This window comes from Medicago sativa, chromosome 1 (assembly GCF_051527215.1).
Source record: "Medicago sativa cultivar Bolivia chromosome 1, Bolivia_mono, whole genome shotgun sequence".
NCBI lineage: Eukaryota > Viridiplantae > Streptophyta > Magnoliopsida > Fabales > Fabaceae > Medicago > Medicago sativa.
This window is the reverse complement of record NC_140749.1, coordinates 6,562,078-6,583,360: the sequence shown is the minus strand read 5'-3', so window position 1 is coordinate 6,583,360 and position 21,283 is coordinate 6,562,078. Positions and strand designations below refer to the sequence as shown.

The following is a 21,283-nucleotide window of genomic DNA, read 5'->3' as shown; positions in this document are numbered from 1 at the left end:
ACCTGGACACCGTTAACATTTCCGTTACTTTAATAACTGCACCAAATTCAATTTACTTTACTTACTTTAGTAACTGTACCAAATTTCAATCCAGAAGCACGTGAGAAAGCTCACCTTTTAAACGCGTGCGTTGAAATATCATATTCGATGAAGTGTTTTCTAATTTATTTTATTTTATTTCAACTTTTCATGGTTTAGTAAATTTTTTATTTTTTGAAAGAAGGACTTAGTAAACTTAGACGAAGTATTTAATATTGTTGTATTAACTCATTCAAAAACAGAAAATGATATGTCAACATAATTTTTTTGATGAAACATTGTTCCCTTTTTTTAATAAAGAAAAAGAAGCAGTGATTTATTAAAAATATAAGACCATTTTCAAAGTCAGATATAACAAAGGATGGTATTTTTTCAGCCAAATTCTATTGGAGGCAATCAAATTAGGGTGTATTTTATTGGATCAAGATGAGTTTTAGAACAATATCTTTAAGGTTTTGATGAAAATAATGCATATAGAACAATTGGGGTACTATAAAGTTTGTTTAAGTGTGCAAGACCATATAATTAAAATATGACTATAAAGTCAGCATTCTGGCTTAAAAACTAACAATCTAAACAAAGAATACTCAAGAGAAACTCTAATGACAAAGCTCTGATCTAAATATGGTCAACAAAATGTCAAAGCTTTAAACAAGTAACGACTCGAGTCAAATCTCCTATAAAGAATTGAAGTTGAGAGAACCACACACAATTAAGTGTGACAAAACTTTGATCAAATTCTAGCGCAAAAAATACTTAGAAAAGATCTTACAAAACTTCATCGTATAATTTGTTTAAGTGTTTAAAAATACTCTTTAGATACAAAATTATTTGTACTGTGCTTAAATTAGTTTACCACTCTTTGAGTTCGAAGTGTAAATAAAAACTACAAATTCTTGTAAACTCTTAATCGTTGATTGAAGGAAGTCCTCAAGGATGGAAAGAAATTTTATACATGGTGTCTAAGTACTTTTGTAATCAAGGTTGATTATAGTGAAAAATTCTCTCAAGCGTGAGGGGTACTGGACGTAATCCAGGATTATGAGGTGAACTAGGATAAATCTATGTGTTGATCTATTCTTTCTTCTCTGTTTAACTTAGAAAATATTTTCAGAGAAAAAAGCCAACACAGTTCAACTCATCATTTCTTGTGTTTTTATCATACCTTTATATTTGATCTGCTAAAAGTCAAGTATTGGAACTATGTTTTGCCTTATATGATGTTTGATGGACAAAAAATAAATTGATATTTTAGACAACTTATACTTGATATTGAGAAATTTTGAGGGATTTAGATGACTCAACTTCTAAATTTGAAATTATGAATTTCTAAGAGCGAATAATTTTTTGAGTAAACCATCAATTTGATCATTGTCTTTGTAAGTGATTCTCAAATTAATCACTGACTCTATTAATATTTCAAAATAGTCTTTGTCTTTGTCAAAAGTTTTTCAATTAAGTCCCTCGTCGTGTGAAAAAATATGGAAACATAAGTTTAATTGAGAAACTTTTAAGAATATTTCAAAATAGTCTATATCTTTGTCAACATAGAAACATGGATTTTCATGAGAAACTTTAGAGGAGTTGGCTAATTCTTTTTATTGAGAATTTTTGAGGAAATTAGATTACTCAAGTTCTAAATTTAAAATTTTTAATTACAAAAGAGTGAATAATCTTTCTTTTGTATCCAAGCAGAGATGTGATAATATATGGGTTCATTGAGTTCTAGTAATTGTAATCCTCAAACATTCAATATTGATAAATGGAAGAAACTCTCTCATCTATGACGATAGTAGTCGAACCTGTATAAATGCAGGTGTACCCTTTTCTTGAAACTCTATTAAACGTTTTTAAAACCATGTTTTCGTTCAAAAGTCGTGAAAGTTTATTCACCCGCTCTTTAGATTTCACAGGGCATGTAAGCATAACAATTCAGGGTTGCGACATCAAGTATTTCTAATCATTAACTATTTTAGTACACCAAAAAGCCACACATTGTTTGAGAATCAAGATCAAGTGAAGTTTATAAACATCATCCACACTTCTCGGTTTAACGAGACACATTTTATAAAGGACAAAATCATAAAGGTCTTACATCCAAAATGGACAATACCTTGAAAGATGGTGTGGCAAACTTGAGATCGGAACATTGGCGTTGCTTGTAAATCGAGGTCAAGAGTAATTAATAAGCAACATCTTAATTCTTCAACCCAAGAAACATTTTTTATAAAGCACAAAACCGTGAAGGACGTAAACCTAAAGCCGACAATGAGAAGGTGGTGCGACAAACTTGAAGTCGGAACAATGCTTGATGGAAAAGTTGCTTCTTTTTAATAATTTTTTTTTTTAAAAAAAATGCAATGCCAATCTTCCTCCACAATGCTAAAGAGCTAAAGTTTCCTTAAACGGGCAATGCTTGTGAAGAATGATGTGAATGATTTAGAAGAGCAGGGAGTCACATAATGACACTCCCCCCTTCTCTTCCCATCGTTTTCCAAATCTATAAAAAGCACTTTCATTTGCATTCCCTTCACCTCAGCTCACCCATCAGAAGCACACACCTCACCTTGTAACAAAACATTCTATCTCTCAAAAAGTAACATCTGTCCTCAAACAAAAACTAGAAGCCGTTTTCTCTAAGTCCCTTATTCACCTTTCTACTCTTATAAATATCAAATTATCAAATAGAAGTGAATGCAACAAAAGACACACCATTGTTGGGTTGAGAAAAATAGCTGAATCAATTATTCAGCTATTCAAGAGTTTTGATGATGGAGAATTTAACAATGCAAAAAGAGTTTCACATGCTGGGGTTGATTTTATTATTGTCTTTGTGGGTTTGTGGTGTTACTGCTTCAGTGAGTTATGATCACAAAGCCCTTGTGATTGATGGACAAAGAAGAATTTTGATATCTGGCTCCATCCACTATCCAAGAAGCACACCCGAGGTACACTCATTCCACTCCAACCTCCATCCAACATGTGTACAACATTAGTTTTTGTTTTTTTGTTCTCCAAATTATTGCTTTCCTTTCTCTTTTATTTATTCATTTTACAGATAGATCCATGCATGAACCAAAATTATGTATATGTTTGTTGTTACTTAATCGTGGTCCCCTTTTTTCACCATTTTGTGGGTTTGGTCATCCTATTTTAAAATCTAAAATTTTTGGTCCCTCCATAATATTTTTGAATTAAAAAATTAGTAATGTAATATGTTTTAAATGACATTTTACATGTTCTAATGATAAGAAAAGATCAATATCAATAAAATTGTAAAAAAGCTTCTCCTTAAAAAGTTCATTTAAATTAAGTCATATCATCATATTTTAGATAAAATATTTTATGGAATAATCAAAACAGTCAAATTTTAAAATAAGGAGATTACTGACTAAATGAGATGTCTGGGGTTCGAACCCGACCCCTGCATATATTATGCAATGAACACCTTTCTTTATTTTCTATTATATGAAAATAAATATTATCTTCTTGTCTTATGTATTTTGATATCTATATTTTTTTTTTTTATTATAAGTTGGAATGTAGTAAACTAGGAAAAATTTTGCCAGTGTATTTTTGTTATATATTACACCCTCCGGTTACTAATATAAGTAAAAATTCATTTTTAAAGTTCATTCAATAAATGATGTATGTGGTCTATAATATCGACCACATACATCAATTATTAAATGAACCTTAAGAACAAATTTTTGCTTATATTAATGATCAGAGGGTGTAATTACCAACGGGCACCAACATGCACATTTTTTATTTTATTTTGATGAATAAAACTTTTTATTTTGACGATAAAACTAATAGTTGTAAAATTTTATCCAATTATTTAAAATGTTAAGTTATTTGATTGGTAAGGAAGGATAATATGGTAAAAAAAGAGTTTAAACCATTCGTAAAATTGGAAGGAAAAATATTGCACCAAAAGTCAATATCTTTTTATATAAAAGCATAGATATTTGAAAAATTTGTTAATAAAAAGTTTATATAAAAGATAAAACTAAAAGCAAAAGGCACGCAACTTTTTTTTGTCTATTTTTTTAATGTAGTATAGATACTTATTTGTGGTTTTGCATATATTTTTATACAATTTAATACTGTTTATATAAAATGTATATTAACATATAGTAGTATAGTACCTTAATTTTTTTGAGAAAAAAAAAACTGTATCCCATACCTGTATCTATACAAGATAGATTTTTCTTATGCAATGTCTTGGATTTGAGTCTTGTGTACATAAGTTTTCTCGGTAAAAATTCATCAAATATGTTTCTTAATGCAGATGTGGCCAGACTTATTTCAAAAGGCTAAAGATGGAGGCCTTGATGTTATTCAAACCTATGTATTTTGGAATGGACATGAGCCTTCTCCTGGAAATGTAACGAAGATATTTATTTCTTTTAATAGTGCTTCAATTTAGTTGTTTTTCACTCATTGAAGTTTCATATAATGTTGAAAAATTTCAGTATTACTTCGAAGATAGATTTGACTTAGTAAAGTTTGTCAAGCTAGCACAACAAGCTGGTCTTTATGTTCACTTGCGTATTGGTCCCTACGTTTGTGCTGAATGGAATTATGGGTAATGATTTTAATGATGTAGTTCATGAGAATAAAAAAATAAAATAAAATAGCACTCTAAAATGAAATAATTATTTATGTGCAGAGGATTTCCTGTTTGGCTCAAGTATGTTCCAGGGATGGCTTTCAGAACAGACAATGAGCCATTTAAGGTTGGAGTTTCAATTTTTAGCATCATTATTCTAATGATTTATTTATGTATAGTTGATTATTTTTTTATTAATTAATTTTTAATTAATCCAAACTTTTGGCATGATGTATATATGTTAGGCTGCTATGCAAAAATTCACGACCAAAATTGTGAACATGATGAAAGCAGAGAGTTTGTTTCAAACTCAGGGTGGTCCAATAATTATGTCTCAGGTAAATAAAGAAATGACATTAACATTTTTTTTTTATTATAAAGTTTTTGTTGGAGCCAATTACAATAAGAAGCGTTGCTTTCCCTCAAAAAATAAATAAATAAGAAGCGATGCTCAATTTAATCTAATACTGAAATTGGATATTCATTTGAATTGATAGATTGAGAATGAGTATGGACCTGTGGAATGGGAAATTGGTGCTCCTGGAAAGGCTTACACAAAATGGGCTGCTCAAATGGCTGTAGGTCTAGATACTGGTGTACCTTGGGACATGTGCAAGCAAGAAGACGCACCTGATCCCGTTGTAAGTTTACCTTAGCAGTATCAGCGTGTTCGTATCTGTGTCGTGTCAATCGTATCAGGCATATTTGTCAGAGTCATTGCTTTATAGATGATGAGTTGTATGTTAATGTATGTGTTTAGTGTTAGAGAAGAGGTACAAATTTGAAGGATAAAGGATTAAAAAACTAAATTAATTTATTCTTACTTTCATTTTTCTCTGTTTGATATATATTTACCGAACTATGTTGTAGATTGACACTTGCAATGGATATTACTGTGAAAACTTCACTCCCAACGAGAACTTTAAACCCAAAATGTGGACTGAGAATTGGTCTGGCTGGTAAGTCATACTCATTCAAATGCTACCATTAATTTAAAGCTATAAATATTTCATTTGGGAATTGGGATCATATGTTTAATTTTTATGTTACCTATTCTATAGGTACACTGATTTCGGTGGTGCTCTATCTCATAGACCAACTGAAGACTTGGCATACTCAGTTGCTAGATTCATACAAAATCGTGGCTCCTTTGTTAACTACTATATGGTATATGAATATGATGGCATAATTACATTTGATTAATCCTGTGTGAATACTTCTAAGTTCTCACTAATCACTACACAGTTATATGATCTAGAAACTTTGATTTTAGTCTCATATCTTTATATTTGATTGTAGTATCATGGAGGAACTAATTTTGGTCGAACATCTAGTGGCCTTTTTATTGCCACAAGCTATGATTATGATGCTCCTATTGATGAATATGGTATGCAATAAGGTTTAAATTGTTTCATGGTTTGAATTATAACAACAATTAGAAATATTTTAACGCCTTTCAAAATATTAGGACTTCCAAATGAACCAAAATGGAGCCATCTGAAAAATTTACATAAAGCAATAAAACAATGTGAGCCAGCTTTGATTTCTGTGGATCCTACAGTCACATGGCTTGGAAATAAAAACCTTGAGGTAAAGTCTATGACTCAGTTCATGATAAGATTATGGTCCAAAATTGTTACTTTATTGAAGCCTAGTTTGATTTTTTTTGTTAATGTAATCTTAGGCGCATGTGTACTACGTAAGTACCAGTGTCTGTGCTGCATTCCTTGCAAACTACGACACAAAATCTGCGGCAACGGTTACATTTGGAAATGGCAAATATGATCTACCACCTTGGTCTGTCAGCATTCTTCCTGATTGCAAAACTGTAGTTTTCAACACGGCAACGGTAACACAAGATAATTGAACATGTTAAATAAGTTTTGTATTTACCATGTTAGAAGTTTTTTGAAGTTTGAACATTTATAAAATTTTACTAATTTCATGCAGGTTAATGGACATAGCTTCCATAAAAGGATGACTCCCATGGATACTACATTTGATTGGCAGTCATACAGTGAAGAGCCTGCCTACTCCAGTGACGACGATTCCATCATAGCAAATGCACTTTGGGAGCAAATCAACGTTACTCGCGATTCTTCAGATTATCTGTGGTATTTGACAGAGTAAGAACTTTTTTAACTTTCCTAACTTCTTAAAACACATTAAAAATTTGGAATTTTAATCATTGAGTCTTGATACTAACTCTATCATTTATCCATTTTCAGTGTAAACATTAGTCCTAATGAAAGTTTTGTAAAGAATGGTCAATCTCCTACTCTTACCATAAATTCAGCAGGTCATGTTCTACATGTTTTTGTTAATGGTCAACTTTCAGGTCAGTATGCCTTTTCTTCTTAGAAATTCCTTCATGATAAATTCCAATTTATATATTCTAAATTAACATTAAGTTATATATGAATGTAGGAACTGTGTATGGAGGATTGGATAATCCTAAATTAACATTTAGTGAAAGTGTTAACCTAAAGGTCGGCAATAACAAGATTTCTTTACTTAGTGTTGCTGTGGGTCTTCCGGTTAGTATTATCTCGTTCGATGCACACTCCTTTTGGTTGCTCTGGTCGCACATTTTAGGCGACATTTTTCAAATTTATGATAAGTATTATATTAATTTTTTTCTACTTTCAAATTAATACCAGAATGTTGGTCTGCACTTTGAAACATGGAATGTTGGGGTGTTAGGCCCAGTAACATTGAAGGGTCTAGATGAGGGGACAAGAGACTTGTCTTGGCAGAAATGGTCTTACAAGGTTTGATATATCGTATATTCATTTATAGAGATTAAAAAAATATTTAAGTCAAACTTTTAATATTATGTACATTGTTGAGACAAATTTTATGTTGTTGGATAGGTTGGACTAAAGGGTGAATCTTTGAGCCTTCATACCATAACTGGAAGTTCCTCCATTGATTGGACACAAGGATCATCATTGGTTAAAAAACAACCTTTGACATGGTACAAGGTAAGAATATTTGTACTAAAAATGCTACACCTTTGCCAATGTTACATATGACCATCTGCATTTTCAATAAATCTGAGTTCTTCAATCTTGTTAGACAACCTTTGACGCGCCGAGTGGCAGCGATCCAGTGGCACTAGATATGAGTAGCATGGGAAAGGGTGAAATATGGATAAACGACCAAAGCATTGGTCGTCATTGGCCTGCATATATAGCACATGGTAATTGTGATGAATGTAATTACGCTGGAACTTTTACTAATCCAAAATGCAGGACAAATTGTGGAGAACCAACACAGAAATGGTAAGATTTCATATAACGAGGTACTTTACAATAATGATGTAAGTAATTTGAGATTATGAGAGTAATTTTTTTTTTAATCTTTTGGATAGGTATCATATTCCTCGGTCATGGTTGAGTCCAAGTGGGAACGTCTTGGTTGTGCTTGAAGAATGGGGAGGTGACCCTACTGGAATTTCATTGGTGAAAAGAACATGAAGTTTGATTATTTGATTCTACCAAATTACCAAATTAATATGGTTTAAATTTTATTATTATATTCAGTGTGTAAAGTGTTTCATATTCAACATCGATGCTCCATCTTTTTCTGGTAGTTCAAGTTTACACCAAAAGATTGGATGCAGAAATGTTGTATAATTTATACTACTACTTTACAAAGCCAAACTATTTTGGTGAATATTGTTCCATGAATTATAGAGCTTGTAACTGAGAAGATTGAGCACTATTGTTCCATTTTGCCATAAATAAATTTGTTTCTCTTTACATTGGAATCATGTAAAGTTGCTTGCAAATGGCTTTTGAAGTATTTGTCTTATTACATCGCAATCAACAAATCTTGCATAAATGTTGCGACTTTGTTAATAAAGAATCAATGAAAAAATCAATGAAGACACAACTGCAAAAGCTCACAGAAACAATTGAGTAAAATCATAATCGATAATGCAAGAAAAAATGGAAGAAACTTCAAAGGGAGAAAGAGAGGTAAATACGAGAGATTGTTAACGGAGTTCGCACTGCTCTACATCTCCGAGACAAAATCCGACTATAAAATCACTATGAATATGAGAGTTACACCTTAAATTTCAAGTATGATTCAACAATGAATCATCAAGGTTCTCTCTTGGATACTCTCTCATGACAGTTTTCCTTTTTCTTTACTTCTCCAATGCTTTTATCTCAAGTAAAAAAAATGTTCTCATGATTGTTACTCCTACGGCTTTATACTTATAGCCACTACCCTTTGAGGATGGCTACAACTATCAAAAAAAAAAAAGAAAAAAAAGAACTAATTACTGAGTTGGCTTGAGCTGCAAGCAACCGAGGGAAAAGGTAATGCCAAGAGGCGAGTACCGCAAATCAACAATAAAGATTTTTAGGAAAAAGATAGTTGATCAAAATTCAAGCATTCGATCTTAGAGTAAGATTGATTTACTTTAATTGGTTTTGGATTTCACAAGTTCTTTTTTATGACGAAAGATGGGGTCACCCCCAAGGGAAACAAGCAAAGAGAGCTAGAAATCTTTAACGTGAAAGCCTCTTTTGTTCCCTACTTTTATAAAGTAAGATGGTTGCTCAATAGGTCTATCAGAATTGGTCATCACATAATTTTCAATAGACATTTTTTATCTTAAAAAACCGATCAAGTCCTAACTTTCGATGCTTGTTTTTGCAAATTTTGAGCAATTAAATCAGCCTATTGAGCGATCATCTTGAAGTAATAATCTGAATATCATTGTACAAAAACTTCAATAAGTAAATAAAAAAAAATCATAAATGGACTAGTGGCATATAAGCAGGTTGATTAAAACTGTAAATAACCACAATTTTTTATCCACCATCCATTTATTTACGTTGAACTTATCATTTACTTGGGTTAAATATTTATTATTTACGTTCTCTAATTTATTTCAAAAACCCTTTGAATTTGAAATGTAATTTCTGTTTAATTATTTGTTTATAAAATGAATTACTTTAAAAAAAAAAAAATAGGTCTCTCAACAAATTCTCAAGCCTTTTAATTTGTTGTCATGTTATTGCATCGATATGTACTGTTATCTTCTTTATCTGACAAGCAGCTCTCGTAGCTCAGTTGGTTAGAGCACCCGTTTAGTAAGCGGGAGGTCTTGAGTTCAACTCTCAACGAGAGCATTTTCTTCCTCTTTTTTATTTTTATTGTTTTGTGCTTTCTGAATACGAAAAGGGTTTACATAAACCCTTCGTTCTTTCTTCATTTCTGCTTCCAACGAAGAAACAACAATGTCTTCCAAAGGACCTGGCCTCTTCTCCGATATTGGCAAAAAATCCAGAGGTAACACTCACTCTCTTTCATTCTCACACTTTTTTTTCTTCCAATTTTCTCAGTTTTTTTTTCTAATTATCTTTCCGATTCCGATTTGGTTTTCCGATCTCGATTCCGTCGCAGATATTCTCACAAAAGATTACAACTCCGATCAAAAACTCACCATCTCCTCCTCCACCAACTCCGGTCTCGTAAGTAATTACTTTCTATTCATATTCCTTTTTTACCGCAAGTTTAGTAGTAATTAATTCATGATTATTATTATTGCTAATCATAATTTCAGGATTTGAACTCTACATTATTGAAGAGTAGAGGGCTCTCTTCTGGAGATGTTGCTGCTCAATTTAAGCATAATAACAAAACTCTTCATTTCAAAGTTGATACTGATTCAACTGTAAGCTCTCTCTATCTTCTATTTCGGCCTCTCACTGACACGTCCACACCGATAATAACTTGAACTGTAATCACATGCTTCCGTGACGTGTTGTACATACCTTCAATCAAAAGTGTCGGTTATTGATAAACTATATCTATAGCAATATAAAGTTAAATAGTTTTCATATAAGCTATATTGTAAAACTGGAGAACTTATGAAAATAAGCTGAAAACAGGTTATAATGATGTTATATGTTGTTTTCATAAGTTTTTCCATGCAGTGATATGAAACTCATATCATTAGATAAGTTCAAATAAGCTGATCCAAACAGGCTTTTAATTGATTTAAAATTCAGTTATATATTTTTTATTTGTTTAGCTGTGTTGTAATCCATGTATGTTCTTCAGGTGTTGACAACATTTAGTTCGACAGATTTTGTGCCTTCTGCGAAAGTTCTTGCTTCTGTTCGATTACCTGACTACAAATCCGGCAAGGTATTAGGGATTGTTTGGTATATGAAGATTGGATTTGGACCGAAAATGTAGGATTTTAGAATTTTGATGATTTGTGTGTTTTGTTTTATTTAGATTGAGGTTCAATATCTTCATGATCATGCTGGTTTTACCGCTGCTGTGGATTTAAATCGAAAGCCTGCTATTGATTTTTCTGCGACAATTGGTACTCCTGGTATTGCGTTTGGAGCAGAAACCAGCTACTCCACACATGTTGGCAACTTTACAAAGTATAATGCTGGATTGTGCTTGAAGCTGCCAAGTTCCAGTGCTTCAGTACTTTTGTAAGTAACTGAGGTATTTTTATTAAATCCAGATTCATATTGTGAATCGGAACACATTTTTTTGAGTTGTGAATTGAATCTTATCATCAATTGTAAGATATATAATCAATAAGAGCATGACATTTTTATGTAAAAACGACATGACATAAGCAAAAAACATTAGCTAATGTATACAAATTTCAAAATTCAAGTCCTAAATCAAAATGACATGATGTGTATGCAAAACACTGCACAATACACTGTAGGAAGGAAGAATAAAAAGCACATTGTAGGAGGCAGTGGGGACCAAAAGCGCAGTGTGCAAGGGCTCTTCAGTGGTGATTTTGATGATAAACTACACAGAATCTATACAATGTTAATTATTTATAGATACAATAGTTATTGACCATTTTTATTTTTACTTGGATGGGATGTTCTTTCTCTGGCAATTTTTTGATGTATTTGCATAAGCGATTTTAAGTCATTGCCGACTTTGGAAGACTTATCGAATAACTGTTACTTGTGTCGGTTGCACTAAGATATACCGAGCCCTGCAAATTTCCGGGGCCTTAATTATTGTGCAATGTCAATATTGTAAATTTATGTTTTAGTTGCTTTTCATTTTTTCAGAGCTGACAAGGGAGACTCCATGAAGGTATCGTACTTGCGTGACCTAGAAAAGTTGAATGGGGGAGCTGTTGTGGGAGAAATTAGCAGAAGGTTCTCTACAAATGAGAACACGTTGACGGTTGGATGTTCTTATGTGGTTGATCCTCAAACAACTGTGAAGGCAAAGCTGAACAACCATGGCAATCTTGAGGCTGTATTGCAACATCATCTTACACATAGGTCATTCTTGACAATCTCTGGTGCCTTCGAAACAAAGGCATTGGAAAATAGTCCCAAGTTTGGTTTCTCACTTTTGCTCAAGCCTTAGAGGGGTTTAAAATACGGACAATATGCTAAGTTACTGTCACATTTTTCGGCAATTAAGTTGAACGTGATGAAGAAAGTTTACGAAATTGATATCAATTGTTGGTTTCATGGTTGTTTTGTCCCTTTTTTCTTCAAATGATTGATTGGTTGGATATCTGAAGATTAGAAATCCATTGTCACTGTGTATGATTTATAAACCATTGATAATATCCTAATTGAAAACTAGTTGGTGGAAGAAATTTAAGCAATTATTAATTTTGAACTACCAAGTATTCTGTGTAACTTATTAATTGTGTTCAGATGCATTTATACATTTCCAGCCGTTGCTTCCTTCATGCATAATTGACTGGATATATTTAGAAGGTAGTTGTTGTAACAATACCAATGAAATCTCAGGAACAAAATTTGTTCATATTCTTTTAAAGAGATAGCGGCAATCAAGCATCCACACTTTGTCTCCATCTCGCTTTTCACGGCATTCGACCATGCTCGTTTTGTCTTCATTTCCCTCCCACAAAAGTGTTGTCCTTTCACCCTGGTTCTTTCTGGGTTGTTTTGGTGGAAAATCTACTCGTTTGTAGTTAAAGTGAAAACATTTCGTAAGCTTCTTCAAGAGAATTGTGCAGATTTAAGTTGTGTGAATATATATAGTCCTTATCAAATTGCGGCGACATTAGAAACTAGATTCAGCTATTATAGTCTTGGGAGATTTGATACGTCTTCCCATTCACAATCATCTGATTTTATCTGTGCAGAATCATATTACTGATATCTAGGGGAATGCATTAAATTTTGTTCGCAATCAAACATTCTAATTCAATCCCATGTTGGGATTAAGCACATAAGTTTTTGATTGAATAAGCAAATATTAGTATTTAGTTTAATGTTTAACAACATTAATTAGTTTCTAGTATGTTACTACTATTTTTTTTTTTTTGTCGTTATGTTTGTGGTAACTGTAACTGAGTATAAAAAGAATCTGGTTTAAGTTTAATTTTGTGTCGTATTTTTAATGATTTGGAGATGAAATAATAAAACAACTGTAGTTGAAAGTTGAAAGCACGTAAAAAGAAGAATTTCGCTAGAAGGAGGGGTTGAACCTCCGACCTTGTGGTTAACAGCCACACGCTCTAACCAACTGAGCTATTCCAGCTTCTTATTCAATATCATTAGTCAATAATTAAAAAATATCCAACAGATCTCGTTTATTCAATTACCTTATTAATATGGAAAATTGTTAGATAGTCAAAAAAGTGAGAGGATTAGTTATTAGCCTTTAGATACTCCCTCTGTTCCTTTTTAATTGTCACATTTTGACTTTTTACACAAACCAATACAACAAATACTTTTACTACTTTTGATACAATAATTTATCTTTTTCCTATAATAACCTTAATCATTTAATACTTCATTTCATACATTTCTCTCTCTGCAATAAATATATAGGGGTAATATAGGTAAAGCCACATTTAATGATACTTTGAACTTTGAAAACGACAGTTAATTAGGAACAAAAATTTTATGCAAAAGTGACAATTATAAAGGAACGGAGGGAGTATATGCTACTCCCTCCGTCCCGGAATAACTGACCCATTTTCTAAAAAAAAGTGTCCCAAAATAACTGACTCATTTCAATTTTCAATACAACTTTCATCATTCTCAATACAATATAACACTAAATAATACTACTTTTATCATTCCCAATACAATATATTCCACTTTCCCCTTTATTTATACACTTTTCTTAATCTGTGTGAAAAACCAAAGTAGGTCAATTATACCGGGACGGAGGTAGTATTATTTTATTTTAGGGTGTGTTTGTTTCAAGGATTAAATTTACAATCCTGGGAATAACTTTTCCTGGAACATTATTCCTAGGAATCTTAATCCTATTAAAGTGTTTGTTAATTATTTTAGTTTCCCAGAAATGTTTTAAAATATATTTAATTTATAATTTAAAATAAAAAATAAAAGAGTTAAAATAGTGTGATAGTGGGAAGTTATGGGTGGTTACCTCTTATTCCCATGGGAATAAAAGATTCCCCTACTTTAACATGGGAATAACAAATGGAAAAGTCATGTGTAAATTTTATTCCTAGGAATAAAATATACCTAGGCATAATTTATGATAACTTGAAACAAACATGGGAACCAAGGATTTCCAATGTCACATTCCTAGGAATAAATTTGCAATCCATGAAACAAACACCCCATTAGGCTTAATTGCAGTTTTAACCCCTAACTTTCTCAAAGTTGCGATTTTGGCCCCCTAAGAAAAAAAACTACAAAACCGCCCCCTATGTTTTGCAACTGTGGCAGTTTTGGCCCCTAAGGCCAATTTTGACTCGGTCTACGCTGACGTGGCACCCTAAGTGACGTGCCAGGTGTCATTTTTTTTATTTTTTTTTTGCCTTGGGGGGCCAAAACTGCTACAGTTGCAAAACTTAAGGGGTGGTTTTGTAGTTTTTTTTCTTAGGGGCCAAAATCGCAACTTTGGGATAGTTAGGGGGCTAAAACTGCAATTAAGCCTTTATTTTATTAGTTCTTGTTCTTTTTAAAAACTTGTTAAAATAAATCTAACAAGTAATTTTTCACTCGATATTCACATACGATATCATATTAACAACTTTTGTTGATATTTTAATGTTTAGAACGACAATTGAACTTTTATTAAAATAAAATATTGGACAATTCAAACAAAAAAGTAAAATAAAATAAAAGCTATTGTTTTAAATTTCTCAATACAACAGAAATATTTTTTCTTTCAAAAAAAAACTGATAAATTTTTTATTGTTTGTGGATCGAAACTAAATGCAGGTTATAATGATAGAACCATGATAACTCATCAAACTCAAAGCAGGTAATATCTTAGAAAAATTGTGCAACGGACTTAGAGGATTGAGATCGGATCATCTATTATAAAATTGTTAGAGGGTAAAATAATTGAGTTTGAAACGTTTTTGTTTTGATAATTTGAGTGTGAAACGTTAATTATTAATATATATGGCTAATCGTTGGTTGGACGAACAAATTAATGCCAAGAAAATATTTTCGTTAGCTCTAATCTAACGCAATTATGGGCTGGTCAACAAACTAGAACAACCATAGAATTTAAGTTTCGTATTTTTATGGTTTAGTTAAACGTTTTGTCAAAATAAAAAAGGTTTAGTTAAATGTAAATCTAAAATTAACATTATTAAAATATTTATAATACCAATTTATCACATATGAAAATTATAGGTGAATCTATATATACAAATAAATAAAGATATAGGTGACTAACTTATATTTTTTCTTTTATGAAAAATTGGTGTTTTTTTTTTTTTTTTGAATTAATGAAAAATTGGTGTTAGTACTCATATAACTCATATCACATATTCCTTCAAAAAAAAAAACTCATATCACATATGACGAAACTGAGTCAACATTTCACAAATTGAAAAATCTTACATCACATCATATATGGTTTTGGTCTTTATTTATTTATTTATTTTTGGTACACGGTTTTGGTCTTTATTTATATATAAATGTGTTTGGGATTTGACTGAAAACAGAGAAATATATTGGACCGACTTAAATTAGAAGGTAAGCCAGATCGCTCGATTGACACTGCAACTAATTTCTCCCAAAATTGAAGATAATTATATAAAAACAAATGTTTTTAACTTTTGCACAAAAGAAAAGTTTTAACTTTTAATTATCAAAGAAAAAGCTCATACGTAGCTTTCAACTCATTTGAAAAGGTCAAAGTGTTCTAGAAAATAGAGATGTATATATTCTCGACTTTAGAAGCGCTGTAGTTCAACGACAAAGTGGATTGGTTTTACTTATTGCATTTTCTGTTATATTTGAATCATATCTCTGCAATTTTAAAGACTAATTTTTTAGTCGGGTAAGATCATAATATGTGATAAAACTATACTTAAATATTCAACATTACTTATTATGTTTTTAGAGCAATGTTGGAATCCAGAATATATATACGTTGTTAATTTAGAAGAGACCAATTATGATCTCATACAAATGCTACCGAGTATGAATACTATACCCAAAATTAACTCAGTCAACATGTTATTAATCATTTGAAATCATCATGATGTTGTTGATTGCAGCTCAAATATGCAAGCCACACGTCTTTTGTCAGTACCAATAGGGACATTCCAATGCATTTATTTTCTACGACGGTTTCCAATTTTTTGTATTTCCTTTCACACGTAGCTGTATTGCAAGGTGTACATATTTAACTAATTTTTTTTTTTTTTTTTGGTTCGGATATATTTAACTAATTGAAAAATGTATGAGAAGAATCAAATGTTTCATTATATCCAAAAGGCTTAATAGCAGTCATAGAAAATAATTTGATTAGGGGACTGAATTGTATTTTATTTTGTTAGGGGGTCAAAATTGCAACTTCCTAGTATTTTTTACTCATTAGGTATGTTATACCTGCATTTCATCATAATTAACCACTAAAGACTAATATTATTGTTATAATAGTATTTGTGATGATTTTCTGTGTCAGAGTTAACCAAAACTGTTGATTCAAAGAATAATTTGATTATTGGATCACTTTCTCACAAGATTACAAGTTTCATAAATTTACAATGTCTTATAGTTTGTTCAACCGTTAAATCAATCAGAACAAGAAATATGCAAAAGAAAAACTTTGAACTAAAGTATGGTGGAATCATATACTTAGTAATTTCATTTGTCAGCAGGCAGGCATATGCAAATGTTAATATCAGTTATTTCATGTCATATGCAATGATTCCCAGCTGCTATATGTTTGGTTTCACTTCTACAAACACTCAACTCGCATTCAAACGCCAATCGACTGTGATTTAACAGAAGCTACAAACTATAGCTTTGATACTAACACGCGTTGAACACACACCCGCGGCAAAAATAAACAAGCATTGCAATCTACACAGCAGTATCCCGCTTGAATACCGTTATTCTCCACAAAAAAAAAAAAGAGGTAACAAGAAAATGCAATCAATTTAAAACCTTCAAACACAATCACACATGAATGAAATCAGAAATCATCTTCCAACAAACAGTTTCCTTGGACAAAATTCAATTCCAAAATCTGTCACAAAAACATAAATAAAAACAAATTACATAATAACCGAAACTGGATCATCATATCCTAACCATAAAATACCCAAAACAACATTCACCCTTCATTCAGTCTTCAAACTTCAGCATACAACTTAGGAACAAAAGAGAACCACTTAAAACCACAGCTACATTTGAAAGGCAAAGAAGGACACCTAGGAAGCCAATGCCAAGTTCTTCTAGAAACCAAATAATACAAAATCTCTGGCCAAGTATAACAACAAATACAAATCATTCCTTCATGCCAAAAACAATAAACATGCTCATAGTTATGATAACAAACAGACACAAATTTCCTACACATAAGATCAGGCAAACTTTGAATCTCAATCCAATTTCCTTCTTCACTCATTTCCCACAATTTAATACTCCTTGAAATTCCATTGCTCCCAACCCCACCAATCAAAAACAGTTTTTTACCTTCTTCAACAGCATCATCATTCACACTAACCAATCTAACAAAAGTGAGTTGTTCAGGTAAATTAGCAATTGGTTTTTCCCATTTTCCACTCTGCAAATCAAAATACACAACAGAAAATGGTTCTGGTGTAGCAAAATACAAACACCCTTTAAAGTAAACGCCTTGTTGATGAGGATTATCACTTAGAATTGGACCAAAACCATTGAATTTCTTCCAAATCTTTGAGCTTGATTCATAAAGAAAAACACTACTTGAATTTGATTCAGAAGATAGTACAAAAATGACATACCCTTTTGGTGTTGTAACAAATGTAAGATGCTCAATGTGAATATTGAAATTTGGATATTGAATCTTTCTCTTGGATTTTGCTAAAAGGTTACAAACAAGTAAAGAACATGAAAGTGAATCAGATAAACAAAAAAGACCACCAGAAGAAACAAGAGTAGTGAAAGAAGGTGAAGAGTGAAGTGAATCAGAGAAAGAGAGAGAAATATTACGCCATGTTCCAAGGTTGCAATCATAGAGAGGAAAGTGACGGTGGAATTGAGGGTGAGAAAGTAAGAGAAAAGAAGAAAAAGGTGAAGAAGAAGATGAAGATGATGAAGGTGAATGTTTTGAAATGAATGAAGGAGAGAAAATCAATGGCCAAAAACCTTTGCAAGTTGATCTTAGAGACATGAATGTTTTGAGAGGAAGAAAAGAAAGGATGTATTCAAGAATTTCAGGTGGTAATTTGCTCCAAATATTTGGATCCATTGGAAGTGATTTAAGATTGATGTGAGTGATGTTATGATTGTTCATTTTTGTGATTATGTTAAGGTTGTTTTTGTTCTTCATCGGAGTTTACTAGGTTTTATGTTTTGTGATTTGGTTGGTTTTTGAGGTTTGATGGTTTTGGTCGGATTTGGTGTTTCATGTGAAAGCTGAAACTGTGTCAAGTTATTATAGAAAAAGAAAAAAATGTGAAAGCTCAAAAGAGAATCGATTCTGTTTTCATATTATTTCTTTTTTTTTTTGAAGAATGTTTTTATATTATTTCTTAAAATCAAAACAGTCAAAATTGCATCAAGTCTTTTTTTTATAGAAAAAAAAAATTTGTATCATGGTCTTTTTTAACCAAATATCGATTCTCTTGAAGAAGGTAGGACGTCAATAAATTATAAACTCTCGTTTAAAAGATTTAATACTAAAGTGTTTTTAAAGTTAGATTAGACTTTTTTGATTAAGTTGAAACAAATCTTTTATTATCTTATTCAAGTGTTCTTGAGTTATATATATTTTTTTTTCTATTTCTATGTTAATATAAAATCTTATATGTTACTATTATGATATCATCCAATCAGAGTAAAAATTTGATTTTTTTTTTTTTAATATGGTAAAATTGTTTTACCGAAGAAAGTGTGAATCCGGGGTGGAAAAAATGCAGCATTGGCCCATAGAAAGTGACAAGAAAACTGAAAGAAAAAAAAAACAATAGGAGTAAATTTCATTGACTTTGACCTGATAATTTTTGCAAGAAAGAATAATGAAATGGAATACCACCTAACTCTTTATTCTTTTTTTTAGAACATTCTTACTCTTCATTTTATAAGGAGCGTGATAACAGTTGTGTTATTTAGCCATGAAGATCGACATTTTATAACGAAGTGAGGGAAATGAAATATAAGAGTATACTATAAACAATTTTAACAAACAAGATCATCATTGATTATAGGAAAGCATTCCAAAAATTACATATATTAAGGAATGAAGTGAGTAGTTTAGATTCATCTTGGTGGGAAGATGTTTGTAGCATAGAGAGAGGGTGGAAGGAGAAGTTCTTAAGGATAAATTTAGCAAGCTATATTAAGTTTGGGAGCCCCTAATATGGACCTCTTTTTTAAGGGTTCACCCATGATCCTTACTTATGACCGGCAATAGTAGGTACAAACCTCTTTTCTATTTTTGTTTACTGTACACCCTCTCCTTCCATGTGAATCTATCTTATGGCTGAGCTTTTCAATCGACACCAATGAATCATTTAGTTCAACTCTCAACAAATCTCTAACTCAGTATTTATTTCCACAACTTGATCAATTGCATCATTTATACAACAATTTAATTTCAAATTAAACAATTCAATTTCGTTAGGTTCACAATCATTTGGAATAGAGATTCCATGAAACAAGTGTTTGAACAAGGCCTTAAACATGAATCAACGTTCTTCAACATGTTTTCTGCAAACGCCGACACCGTGTCACAACCAGAACAAAACTATCGTGTATTTTCTCTTATCAGCGGAGTCAACCTTGAAAGTTAAGCAAAGAAATCTTCATAAATTGTTCCAAAATCAGCGTGGGGAAGACAAGAGATAGCAGCGGGAGCAGAGGCCGTAACTGATTAACTATTCATAACAAACTGATTTCAATCTAGATTTCTTGAAACTGACCCGGTCTTTAAGGAGATATCAATGAGCTAAAGCTGCTACAAATTAGTTTCAATGACACAATCAATTAGAAGTGTAAACCAGAAGAAAAAAAAATGAAAACTACCCACTGTTTGTCGGTCATGTAAGGACCATGGATAGATTCACATGGAAGAAGAGGGTGTACAGTAAACAAAAATAAAAAAGGGGTTTGTACCTACTATTCCCAGTCATGAAGTAAGGACCATGGGTGAACCCTTAAAAAAGAGGTCCATATTAGGGGCTCCCAGTTTCTCTATTATCCAAATGAGACAATGAATGGCAATTCTGTAACCGAAAGTCAACAATTATTAATTAGCCAATCTGCTGTTACTATATATTCTACACACCAATTAGTGGGTAATTCGGCTAACCATGGAAAGTCTTTAATGCGTATCAATTCAGCAACACCAACTACAGTAACCAACATGAATTTTGATTAAATGATATCTTGAATTGGAAAGAAGAGGACCCGTGGCCAAGAAAATGTGAACGTAGCAAGCAGCAACACACCAATGACAGACAGTATTGATTTTTTATCGGCAGGCCCTAGCGCAAGGGTCTGCCGAGGACAAGGTATGGGTAACCTGCGTGCAGTTCCTGCTCAAAAATACCTAGTGCAGTGCCATAAGAGCATAAACATCGGCCGTATCCATTCCAACGTGTGCCACTGTGTGTCAGTTTGGACACCGATAATTAACATGATGGAGGTGGTATTTGTTGGATACGTAGCAAAGTATGGAACCGGTTCCATTCACTCCTTTAACAATATTTTATTAACTTGCTTTTGCCAATCTTTTGAAAACTTGCTTTTGAAATATTTTATTAACTTGCTTTTGGAGTATATTGTAAGATTAGTGGGACCCATTTTAAGTTTTGGAAGAGTGGTATGAATATTTAGAAAATGTAGTTAAGTTGTTTAAATAATTGGAAAGTGTGAAATAATACACCCTCCGGCCACTATTATAAGCAAAAATCAACATTTTAGATTCATTCATTAAATGATGTATATCATTTAATGAATGAATCTAAAATGTTGATTTTTGCTTATAATAGTGACCGGAGGGTGTATAAAGTATTATGTGGGACCCGTTTATACCACCCATATAGAGTGGCATGGATGTGGATGCTCTAAGCCGATTGCTCTATTTTGTCAGAAACTTTAGCTCATCAATTTGAGACTTTTTTCCCAAAACAATTTCGGATGGAGGGAGTATATTATTTTCTGTCTGTCAAACCAAGATGTTGTATTAGCCATT

The 21,283-nt window shown here is 31.9% G+C and overlaps 3 protein-coding genes and 2 non-coding genes across 5 annotated transcripts; 3 read left to right on the top strand and 2 right to left on the bottom strand.

Moving 5' to 3' along the window:
- Positions 1 to 2,736: 2,736 nt before the first annotated feature.
- Positions 2,737 to 8,426, top strand: LOC146952113 (beta-galactosidase-like). The gene is made up of 18 exons (XM_085758055.1): positions 2,737 to 2,987; positions 4,334 to 4,429; positions 4,518 to 4,630; positions 4,715 to 4,781; positions 4,900 to 4,992; positions 5,152 to 5,295; positions 5,525 to 5,613; positions 5,716 to 5,821; positions 5,954 to 6,041; positions 6,123 to 6,244; positions 6,339 to 6,503; positions 6,605 to 6,780; positions 6,883 to 6,992; positions 7,082 to 7,191; positions 7,315 to 7,425; positions 7,528 to 7,638; positions 7,733 to 7,938; positions 8,028 to 8,426. The coding sequence occupies exons 1-18, from the start codon at positions 2,808 to 2,810 to the stop codon at positions 8,131 to 8,133; spliced, it is 2,193 nt and encodes a 730-aa protein (XP_085614181.1). The 5' UTR covers positions 2,737 to 2,807; the 3' UTR covers positions 8,134 to 8,426.
- A 1,303-nt stretch (positions 8,427 to 9,729) lies between these two features.
- Positions 9,730 to 12,324, top strand: LOC146952111 (mitochondrial outer membrane protein porin 2-like). Its single transcript, XM_085758064.1, has 6 exons — positions 9,730 to 9,964; positions 10,079 to 10,146; positions 10,239 to 10,349; positions 10,739 to 10,825; positions 10,919 to 11,127; positions 11,737 to 12,324. Exons 1-6 carry the CDS (start codon positions 9,913 to 9,915, stop codon positions 12,041 to 12,043), a joined length of 834 nt encoding a protein of 277 aa, XP_085614190.1. The 5' UTR covers positions 9,730 to 9,912; the 3' UTR covers positions 12,044 to 12,324.
- On the top strand, positions 9,731 to 9,804 carry TRNAT-AGU (transfer RNA threonine (anticodon AGU)). The gene has a single exon. It is a non-coding gene; the product is annotated as a tRNA-Thr (tRNA).
- Positions 12,325 to 13,121: 797 nt separating the features above from the next.
- TRNAN-GUU (transfer RNA asparagine (anticodon GUU)) lies at positions 13,122 to 13,195 on the bottom strand. The gene has a single exon. It is a non-coding gene; the product is annotated as a tRNA-Asn (tRNA).
- A 3,829-nt stretch (positions 13,196 to 17,024) lies between these two features.
- Positions 17,025 to 18,497, bottom strand: LOC146952109 (Galactose oxidase/kelch repeat superfamily protein). The gene has a single exon (XM_085758051.1). The coding sequence runs from the start codon at positions 18,416 to 18,418 to the stop codon at positions 17,237 to 17,239; it is 1,182 nt and encodes a 393-aa protein (XP_085614177.1). The 5' UTR covers positions 18,419 to 18,497; the 3' UTR covers positions 17,025 to 17,236.
- Positions 18,498 to 21,283: the final 2,786 nt, after the last annotated feature.